The sequence below is a fragment of the Microtus oregoni genome, unplaced genomic scaffold, assembly GCF_018167655.1.
Source record: "Microtus oregoni isolate MIOR12 unplaced genomic scaffold, Mior012 000028F_ref0000031, whole genome shotgun sequence".
In the NCBI taxonomy this organism is placed as follows: Eukaryota; Metazoa; Chordata; class Mammalia; order Rodentia; family Cricetidae; genus Microtus; species Microtus oregoni.
The window spans coordinates 1,145,001-1,156,339 of record NW_024543087.1 but is presented as its reverse complement, the minus strand read 5'-3'; the positions used below and the strand labels follow the sequence as shown (position 1 = coordinate 1,156,339).

At 48.1% G+C, this 11,339-nt stretch overlaps 1 protein-coding gene across 2 annotated transcripts in view; it reads right to left on the bottom strand.

Annotated features, from left to right (window-relative positions):
• Positions 1-2,008: 2,008 nt before the first annotated feature.
• The window catches only part of Cdcp1 (CUB domain containing protein 1), a 41,454-nt gene continuing 32,123 nt past the window's right edge, over positions 2,009-11,339 (bottom strand). For both annotated transcript variants that reach the window (XM_041676736.1, XM_041676737.1), the window contains exons 6-9: positions 11,288-11,339; positions 10,191-10,556; positions 7,395-7,479; positions 2,009-4,369 (exon numbers count right to left, since the gene is read on the bottom strand). The exon at positions 11,288-11,339 is cut by the window's right edge and continues 329 nt beyond it. In XM_041676736.1, the coding sequence (XP_041532670.1) occupies positions 3,946-4,369; positions 7,395-7,479; positions 10,191-10,556; positions 11,288-11,339 (927 nt within the window). In that variant the 3' untranslated portion in view covers positions 2,009-3,945. The remainder of the gene's footprint in view (positions 4,370-7,394; positions 7,480-10,190; positions 10,557-11,287) is intronic.

Below are 11,339 nucleotides of genomic sequence, written 5' to 3'. Positions count from 1 at the left end.
CAGTCGCCACGAGACCAGTCTGCAGGCTCAGTTTCACGGGAGCTTGAATTCAGTACACACACACACACACACACACACACACACACACACACACACGTGCGCGCGCACACACACACACGCACACACACACACACGCGCGCGCACCCGCGCGCACACACACACACACACACACACACCCCGCTATTGTGGGACACACTGCTGGGAACTCTAAGTTGCCTCTCAGCAATACTTAGGTCCTGTAACCCCAATACGAGGTTGGGTTGGGATAACTAAACCTATCTGCCTTAGTCTATTTTGTGGCTTTTAACAGAATGCCTGAGAATGGTTATTTTGTAAAGAAGGTTTGTTTGACTTGTGCTTTTAAAGGCTGGGGAGCCCTAGGTGATGGCATTGGCATCTGCTCAGTTTCTGGGGTATGTATATATGTATAGGTGCATATGCTCATGTATGTATGTGGAGACCAGAAGATAGTTCAGGTGGCTTTCCTCAGGGGTCCCCTATTTTTTGAGACAAGGTCTTAGGCTTGCCAGTGAGCTATAGGGACCCCCTGTCTACTCCTTCCCAGTGCTTGGATTATAGGCATGTGCCACCATGCTCAGCTTACAAATCTCTTCTTGACGGGGTTGGAGGACGGTTCAGCGTAAGAGCATTGCCTGTTCTTCCAGAGGAACTGAGTTCAATACCCTGGAAACCACATGGTGGCTCCCAAACATCTGTAATGGGACCTGACTCCCTCTTCTGGCCTGCAGGAACACATGCAGACAGAATACTATACATAATAAATAAATAAATCATTAAAAAAAAAATCTCTTCTTGGTAAATGCCAACTCTTGGGACTGGGAAGATGGCTCAGTTGGCAAAATTCTTGCTGTGTATTTTAAGGATCTGCGCTTGGATCCCTTGTACCTGAACGGAAGCTGGGCATGGGGGTTAGAGAGAGGTCTCAGTGTTAACCCACTTGCTGTTCTTGATGAGGACCCCAGTCCATCTTCCAGCACCCGCATGACAATTGGCAGCCACCTGTCAGTTACAGGGGATCTGACGCCCTCTTCTGACCTCCACGGACACCAGATATTCACACGGTACACACACATACATTTAGACAAAACACTCATACACATAACAATCTAAAAAGGAAAAGCCAGGCAAGTGACATGTGGCTATATATCTCGGCACTGTGGTGACCAGAGCATCCCTGAGGCTTACTGCCTGTTGGGGGCTGTGGACCCCCCCGACCCTGAATTTCCTGTAAACAACTTGTTATGCTTGCAGCTGCTCTGAGCAAAACAATTTGTTTTCCTGTGTTTGCAGCTGCTCTGAGCACGAGACCCTCAGGAGTTCCTGATGGCAGGGAAGTGGTTTCTGGTGGGTTTGGCTGGGGTGGCTATCAGTTAAGGATCCCTATATAAGCTGCCTTGGAACACAATAAAGGGAGCATTGTTGAGGAATTCAAGGGTGACCTGTGTCTTTATGAATTTCAATCTCCAGGTCCCTTTCCCGACTCGCAAACCGTCCTGTAGTACAGGCATAGTGTGTAGAGCACAGAGCAGACGTGACATTGCTTTACTAGTTTAGCCAAATTGGGAGTTCCATGTTCCGTGAGAGACCTTGCCTTTAAAAAATAAACTGCATCCCTGGCCTGACTCACGGCTACAGACCTCAAAATGGATGGCAGAATGTAAGACTTTTTTCCCTGCTCTGTAGCCCAGGCTAGCCTTAACTCACAATTCTCCCTCAGTCTCCTAGTGTGCGATTATACGTGTGCACTGGCATGCCTGGCTGGGACTCATTTTTATTTCAAACAAAAATATTTGCTTCCCCCAGGGCAAGGCATCAAATGAAGAGGGAAGAGATTATGGCACAAAGCCCAACTGCCTGCCCAGAAAATCCTCGGTGAACAATGGGCCAGGAAGCCACTTAGCCCACGTGGAGCCTGCCAAAAGGAACCGCAGCGAACCGGGGACCTCCATGGAAACGGCACAAACAGCAGCCGCATTAAACTACTGGATACACGTTCATTTTGTATATCTTTATTTAAAAAAAAAAGTATAGGAAACGAATAAGATGTTATCTAAAATGTCTCTACATTAAATAAATTATTTTCATGTATGCACTGCAGAGCTAACCTGCACTGAGGTTGCAGCTGATGGACTCTGGCTTGTCCCCAGGAAGAGCCAACCTTTTCTTTCCATATGTAGCCACAGGACCAGCCGATGGGTGCAAAGGCTGGATCAGCAGAGGAGCCAAGGTGGAAAGGCACTGGGCTGCACACAGTGAGAACCAACACATGAGCGTGATCTCCCCAAGGGGCACTTGAAAGGCAGAAGTCAGTGGAGAGCCACCTCCAGCATGGTGACTCCAAGAGAAGGAAGGGGCCACAGCTGCCCCTGCCCTTCCTGGAGGGTGGGTAGCACCTTGGGTAGCTGGGTAGGAGTTAGAGGAAAGATGCATGAGCAGCACCTGGAACATGATCAAAAAGTGAACCCTCCTTTCTGGAGAGAACTCAAGAGGTCCTGGAGTTCAAACCTTCCAGGAGATCCCCTGAGTGCACTGTCTCAGAGGCATCATGAGCCAGATGATGAGACGCTCTCCAAGGTCCATGTCCTGAGCGTTATGAAGCTCATTTATTTCTCGAAGGCTTGACAGAGATCATGAACTCTGTAGTGTGCTAAGCTACACTAGCATGGCTTTCTCTCTAGATCAAGGCAGGAGTGACTTTCGCTCTCTCCTTGCTCTGTGATGGGAGCTCTGCTCTTTGCCTTTCAGAGTCAGTTTACAGACAAAGCACATAGCCTCAGAGATGAGGTAACAGGGAAAGATGTATCTACATCTATAGATAGGCATATAGATCTATAGATATAGACATATATTTGTTTTTGTTTTTTTCGAGACAGGGTTTCTCTGAGTAGACAAGGCTGTCCTGGAACTAACAGAGATCCTCCCACCTCTGCCTCCTGAGTGCTGGGATTAAAGGTGTGCGCCACCACTGCCTGGCTTAATTATATATCTTTAAAGGATCAAATTATTCTCAAAATTTGTTTCAATTGCAAAGTATTGCTGCAGCTGAGAGAGCCACACACCACACAGCGCAGCTCATGGAAATTTCTCTTACTCCTAGGAGTAGGGGACAAGGGGGTCATTTCTGCAGGGGGCAGCTGTGCAGTGAAAGAGGACTGGGAAGTCTTTAATGAGTAAGAAATACACACATGCACACTCTTCTGGCTGGGTAGGTCTAGCGGTCTGCAGAAACCACAACGCAGACGTCCAAACCAGGCAGCAGGAGATCAAACCACTACACTACATCAAAGGAGCTGAGGGTCTGACGTGGACCAGCAGGGCCTCCTACTCACCACACACTGGGCAATGACCTTGAAATCAGATCCCCCTGCATCGACTTCCCTGGTGCTGGGACTGCAGGTGTGTGCCACCATGCCTGGGTCTATGCAGTGCTGGGGATGGAGCCCAGAGCCTGTGCATGTCAGGCAAGCATTCTGCCAACTGAGCTGTACCCCCAGCTCCACATCCAACTTTTTAAAACACAAAGGACAACCAAATAAATACTACTACGGTTACTACTACTAATAAAAAAGGCACTGTCTTTGTCATCCAGAGCACTCCAGTGAGAGCAGACCACAAGTACACCTTCTGGGAATCTGCCAAGTCTCTGCTGCTTAGCATTGAGAATCCAGGGGTCACTGTGGTTCCGTCTGGGTGGACAGCCCCAACACAACCTGAGTTCAGGAAACCTGAGCTGTTGCTGGCATCCCCATCAGAAGCCATGATTTTTTGCTCATCACTGGAAGGAGTCCACCAGGAAATCAGGAGTCGGTGGCATCTTGCAAAACCTACTCTTCCTTCAGTAGATTGCTCTGCCATCTGACTGCTGTTTAGGACTTTTCAATGCCTGGTGCCACATCTCAGCAAAGTCTTTGGAATGGGGCCCAATTATTCTTCTGTCTCCACTGGCCCCTGGGTGTTGAGTAAGGGGATGTCCGTCTCCCTGACACCTACCTCCCCCTTGCTGGGGTGTGAAAATGTGTATGGTTCACTCTCAGACTCAGGAGGGCTACTAGGGGCTGGCTCATCCGCAGTGAACTTTGCAGTTGGGGTCCTGGAGAATACTGGGGGTGGGGAGGGGGGACAGTCCCCCATGGGGCCCTGGAAGGGCCGGTAGGTGTCCACCTCCGGCTGGATGAAGGAACCACCGGAGTCTTGCAGCAGGTGGCCATACACCATGGTGTCATCGATGACGGCGTACACATGGGAGTCATTGTCCTTTCTTCTTTTCTGGAACTTTTGAGCCTGGGGCACCTGGGTATTGACATTGCCGTTGTAGATACCCACAGCAGGGCCCTTGTTGACCTTCTTCCTGTTTATAGAGGGCAAACAACAGAATGTGTCAGATGAGTTGACATCTCTCACCCAATCCCTGAAGCCTATCAGCAGTTGGAACTGAAAGTGTCTTAGGGACTTCTCGGAAGCAAATAGCCATTGTCTCAGGTTTCCAAGGCAGAAATTGAGGAATCATAAATGGAAGAGGTGGTTTAAATGATTGTGTTTGGACTCTGACAGACTCCAGGAGAACCAACAACGGAGATACCTTGTAATCCCCCTTCCTTCCCAGTAATAGGGATACACAAGCCTTTCTAAACCACATCAGCTCAGCATGCCCAGGTCAGCCTTCTAGAACACTCAGTACCAGCCTGTAACTAACGCAGCTGCTTCCCTCACACAGAGCGAAACTCATTAGCTAATTCCTGTTAATATCCACGACTCAGGGGGAGAGAAGGGTACAAACAGCCGATTTTCTGCTAGAGCTGAGGTCAGAACAGCTCATTACTGGCTGAGTGGCTCTGTCCCTGTCCCATCAACAGCAAAAAAAAAAAAAAAAGAGAGAGAGAGAAAAAAAGTACAGACAAAAATCCAGGATTTGGGTGTTTGGTGGTGCTCTCTGGTGTTCAGATGTGGACAGTTGTTGGCACATCTGCCTTGGGCAGACAGCTTTGCCTTCAGTGAACAAAGCAGCCAGGACTTAGACAATAGCTGACTCAAGGATGGTCAGTCCAGTTAGCATAATGTCTGGCAGGTCACTAATCCTGGGCTGTGCTTTCCTGAGGTAAGAATCCATCTGGCATTGCCCAGTTCCCCGGACTCGCATGAGGCCTCTGCAGATGTCCCTCCCACATGTTGTCACAGTGCCTGGCTTTTCCCTCGACCCATGAATCGTCTTGCTCCTGGTTTATCCCCAGTATGTTACATGCATGGGTCCTAGAGCCAAGGAGACCCACAGCAAGCACCCACAGCAGGAACAAGTTCAGCGTCACTAATTCCCCTTGTCCTTGCAGAACCTGCCCCGCACACATGCACACACATGCGCACACACACACAACTAAGGGGCACAGGCTTCACATAAGCCCATCAGACAGCAGCCTTGTGCAGCTGAGATCACAGAAAGACTTCCTGTACTGGCAAGAGTCAAGTCAATCGGGAAGAGTTTGGAGGAGGTATGATGGCTGGACTCTTCCTCTTAACCAAATCCCTCCTCTAACTAGGCACCTGGGGACTCAGGGTTAAAAGCATGTCTCCTACCTGAGTGGGACATGCTGTGTACTCCAGACCAGAAAGTTTCTTCCTTTCCTATGTAGTGATGTGCATTTCACAGGAAAAGGCTTCTCAGACCAGAAGCCCAGCATTCCTTAACATCTTTAAGACAGTTCCACTAGACATCAGGAAATTTCCCAGAGCCATAGTGAACTTGAAAACAAAGTTTGGGGACTGAGTAGATAGTTGGTAAAGTGCCTGCCATGCAAGCATGAGGGTTGAGGTCAGATCCCCAGTATTCGTGTAAAAAAGCTGGGTTTGATGTCATGCATGTAAAATCCCAGTGCCGGAGAGGAGGAGACAGGCAGGCTCACTGCTGAGCAGGCCTGGTGAGGGACGAGTTTGATTCCCAGGACTCACATGGTGGAAAGAGAGAACTGGTGTGGGATTCCCCTCTGTATGCTGTGAATATGTTAAGAAGCTGCTTTGGGCCTATGGTAGCACAGACTAGAACAAGGTGGGAATTCCAAGCAGAGATAGAGGAGAAAAGAAGGCGGAGTAAGGGAGACACCAGGTCTGGTGAAGGAGACAGACAATGGATGGAACTTTACCAGGAGGCCACAGCCACGTGGCGATACACAACTTAATAGAAGTGAGTTAATTTAAGATGTAAGAGTTACTTCATAAGAAGCCTAAGCTATTGGCCAGTGTTGTAATTAATATATAGTTTCTGTGTAATTATTTTGGGTCTAGGCGGTCAGAAAATGAACAAGCAGACTCCATCTACTGAGAACCAAGTCTCACATACTGTCCTCTGACCACCAAACATGGGTTGTGTCACGTGCCTGTGAGCATGCATGAGCACGTGCACACACACACGTACACAAATAATAAAATGTAATAAAAATTATAAAAAAAATTAAAAAACTTGATTTTGAAGAATGACACCTGATATTGTCCTCTGGCCTCCGCAATATGTCCAGGACACGCGTGTGTACCACACACACCTCATACTCAACACTCCCAAAACATTGTCTTTCTAGAAGTAAATGGAGATCTCTTCTCAGACCTTTGTCAGACGTAGGAGAGCTGGTGACATCTGATGTCAAAGTCGACTTTATTTAAAAGTCATTTACCTTTTCAGCAATGAAGCTGCTGTCCTGAGGGAAAGGAGAGGAGGCAGTTAACCAGGCCCTGCTTCCTCTTAACTCTAGGGCTACCTTTGGCACTGGTCTTCAGTCCCCAGAGGAACACAAAACAGACAGCTTGTTTAAGAAACAATAGCAGAACAAGCTAGGGCAAAAAGGCTTCTTTTCCCTCCAGGCAGCAGAGGGCAGTGGTTCCCACTAAGATCACTCTCACTACCATCACCTTAATAAGCAAACACAGGGGACTTGTACTGGAACCAGGATGTTACGTGGGAGCGCACGTGCATGTGCGTGTGTGCGTGCGCGTGTGCTTGTGTGTGTGCATGTGTGTGTGTTTTTTATTCCACCAGGTATGCCTCCCCACCCTCTGAAACCGTAATTCACCCTTGGTAAGAATATTTAACATTGATCTTTTCAGGGAACTAGGAAGCTTTTTGCTAACATCATCGACATGAACAAAGCTGGGTATGGTGACACATGCCTGTAATCTTATCTTAGTGCTCAAGGAGGTAGAAGTGGGTCAGGAATTCGAAGTCAGCCAGGGATATATAAGACCATGTCTAAATCCATGCACATATGCATACATCCATCATCCAGCCATCCGCCCATCCATCCATCCATCCATCCATCCATCCATCCATCATCTATCCAGTCAGTGTGTATGATCCAAGGAAGCATCAGAGCAGCTAGAGAGAGTTCACTTACTTCTTTTTCACACAGCAGACGATGAGTACGAGGGCAAACAATAACAGGGCTCCGCCTCCTACTGCACCAATGATGGCAGCCAAATCTGCGAGCAGAGACGGGAAGGCACAGGAAGAAACAAGAGGGTTAGCATAGGGAAGAGCTTGACAAATCTCCAGCCCCCAGCTTCTCCCCTTCTGAACAGAGAGGCTAGGAACTGAGGGTGACTAGGTCCATTCTGAGCCTGATCTTTTTTTGGGTGGTGGGGTTCCAAGACAAGATTTCTCTGTATATCCCTGGCTGTCCTGGAACTCCCTCAGTAGACCAGTTTGTCCTCAAACTCACAGAGATCTGCTTGTTTCTGCCTCCTGAGTGCTGGGATTAAAGGTGTGCACCACCACTGCCTGGCCAGAAACACTTTTTTTCCCCTTTGAGACAGGGTTTCTCGTATACTTACTCTGTAGAGCAGCTGGCTTCAAATTCACACAGGTCTGCCTGCCTCTGCCTCCTGAATGCTAGGATTAAAGGTGCTGAACCTGATCTTTGGAGAACTGCCAGCTAGCACACTTTCTATGGGAGGAAACCAGACAATGTATAAAACGTCTGCGTAGAGGCCACCCATACTAGTCATGCAGAGTCTCCATGGATATAAAACTCAAAGGCTCTGGATGTATGTCTGCAGTTGAACTACTCCATTTGAGCTGTTTGGTGCACGCTTATGAACCAGTATTGTCTGAGCTTCTGACCCACAGTTACGAACAAACAAAATAGTTAATGTCTAAGCCAGTGGTTCTAAACCCTCTTAATGTTGAACCTTTTAATACAGCTCTTCATGTTGTGGTGACCCCAACCATAAAATTATTTTGTTTCTACTTCATAACTGTAATTTTGCTACTGTTATAAATCATAATGTAAATATCTGATATGCAGGATATCTGATTATGTGATCCCTGTGGGGGTTGTGACCCACAGGTTGAGAACCACTGGCCTAAGCCAATATAATTTGAAGTAGTTTGGACATAGCACACGAAACAGATGAGAGTGTGTGTGGGGGTTGGGGGAGGTCACCTCCTATCCACCTATTGGCTACTCCTGGCTTCCACCAGGTGTGTTCCCTGGTAACCAGGCTGTCTTACAGAAGAAGAAGCAGAGGGGAGAGTGGGGACTCAAACGTCGAGAATGAAAAAAGCCATTTCCTCTGAGCTGTCCTTTCTCATACTGCACAATGGAAGAAGAGCACCGAACTGAGCAGGATCCACAGTAGACAGGAATTTAGGATTCCTGGCTTGCTCACCAAGAAACAAAGGCTGAGAGTCACAGGACACAGAAATAAGTGATACAGAAGGAAGGCAGGAGAGGAAGAAAGCCCAAGGGATGACCTCGGAGCTGGGATGATGGAGGAAGGTCATTGGTTAAAAAATAAAGAAACTGCCTTGGCCCATTTTATTGGTTAGAACATAGGTGGGTGGAGTAAACAGAACAGAATGCTGGGAGGAAGAGGAAGTGAGCTGAGAGACGCCATGCTCCCCTCTCCCGGGCAGACATGATAGCTCTGCTCTCTGAGCCAGACGCCATGAAGCAAGCTGCCAGGTCAGACATGCTGAATCTTTCCCAGTAAGACTGATGCTACACAGATTATTAGAGATGGGTTGATTGGGATATGAGAATTAGCCTGTAAAGGCTAGAGTTAATGGGCCAAGCAGTGTTTAAAAGAATACAGTGTCCGTGTAATTATTTCGGGGCATAAGCTAGCAGGCGGCCGGGGTGCTGGGGACGCAGCCCCGCCGCTCCTATTACAACACTGGGAGTTCTTAGTAGTGGCTTTTGGTGAGCTCTCTCTCTCTCTCCCTCTCTCTCTGATGTGGGATGTACTTGTGTATATGTGTTGTGTTTATTAGTTGATGAATAAAGCTTTTTAGGGTAATGGCTTATCAGAGTAAAGCCAGGTGGGAAATAAGAACAGAGAGAGAGAGAGAGAGAGAGAGAGAGAGAGAGAGAGAGAAGGCAGAGTCAAAGAGACACCATGTAGCCACAGAAGGAGAAAGATGCTCGCTGGAACCTCACTGGTAGGCCACGGCCTCGTGGTGATACACAAATGAGATTTAAGAGTTAGCCAAAAATAATGCCTGAGTCACTGGCCAAACAGTGTTGTAATTGATATAGTTTCTGTGTGATTATTCATGTCTGGGTGGCTGGGAAAAAATGAGCGGTCTCTTACTACAGCTCTCTCCCTCTCTCCTTTCCAGGTCCTCATCTCTTAGTCCTCATCACTGAATCCCTGATTCCTATTCCTTTACTCTACAGATGAAGAACAGAGGAGTGAGAATTCCCAAATATCATGGAGTCAAGAGAGAAGAATGGTAGCAAACTGACAAAAAGCATCCAGGTGAGTCAGGAGAACGTGGCAGGAGATGCGATGCGCATGTTCCTTCCATGCTTCCTCTGGCCTCTTGTGCGTCTGAGCAGGGCCAGCTGTGCAGCAGATAGTCAAGAACCTCAATTGCTTCTGATGATTTTGGCTGGGACTTTTGTGAATAACAGAACATAGCCAAGATCAGCAAAGTCTAGCAATCAACAGGTACTGCCTGCAGATCAATGACTGATTGAGTCTGAGAAGCCCAGATCAAAACACACTTGCTCAGTCAATGTATGAACAATAATAACAAATGCTATACCACAGCTGACTGATAAACCAATACTCAGGACTCAATTTGGTTTTGTTTTTTGTTTTGACTTGCCTCCAAAACTTGCTTCCTGCACCTCAAATGCCAATTGCCTTTCCTTCACCGTCTCTGGGAGACTCTGAAAAGTCCTTACCCACAGTCCTGGGGGTGAGAGTCACCCAGAAGAGCAAATCTAGCTGCTTGCCATTCATGGGGCTGCAGTTGGAGATGTTAACCCAGAAGCTGTGACGATGGAAACTTGGCTTAGGTAGCACTTCCTCCTCCAGGCTGAAGATCTCCTCTGCCCGGGTCTGCTGCTCCTGGATGATCATGTATGCACGTCCCGACTGGCAGACCACGCCAGAACGCTCTTTGAAGAAGGTCAGACAAGCCACCTGGTTGCTAGGCACACTGATGTTCCAAGACACAGAGGAGAGGGCAGGCAGGCCACGGTCCCAGTTGGGGGTCCTCAGGTAGACCTTGTTTTTGGGGTCTGGGGTCACCGTGAAAATGCCTTCCTCTGTAGGAAAGGGTAGAGATTCACACAGATGTTGTTAGGAAAAGGGGATAGTATGGGGGATGCTTAACAGTCCACCCTGCGCCATGCAACAGAATTTTCTGCCGTAAGTGGACATGTTCTATGTTGTTCAGTAGGCAGCCATTATCCATGTGCATCTGTTGAACACCTACTGTGTGCCCACTGTGACTGAGTACAGGCTCGGCCACCAGTACACAGCGCTACCTAGAGGACAGAACCTTTAAAGGGTCAAGTAGAAGTAAGTTAGGTCACTGGTGGTGGCACTTCTTTTGTTTTTCAAGACAGGGTTTCTCTGTGTAGCTCTGGCTGTCCTAGAACTCGCTCTGTAGACCAGGCTGGCCTCGAACTCACAGAGTTCTGCCTGTCTCTGCCTCCCAAGAGCTGGGATTAAAGACATGTGCTACCACAACTGGGTTGGTGGTCGAATCAACATAGTAACCAACATAACATAAAACAAGATGCATTGCCGGGCGGTGGTGGCGCATGCCTTTAATCCCAGCACTCGGGAGGCAGAGGCAGGTGGATCTCTGTGAGTTCGAGGCCAGCCTGGTCTACAAGAGCTAGTTCCAGGACAGGAACCAAAAAGCTACGGAGAAACCCTGTCTTGAAGATTAAAAAAAAAACAAAAAACCCCACCAAGATGCATTGAGTATCTAACAAGGATGCAAGGATGGCTAAGAGGGTCTCGCAATGGGTGAGCAAGGGACACCTACCTTTGAAATACGGTATGAAGGACACCGTCAGGCCATGTCTGGAGAACTCTTG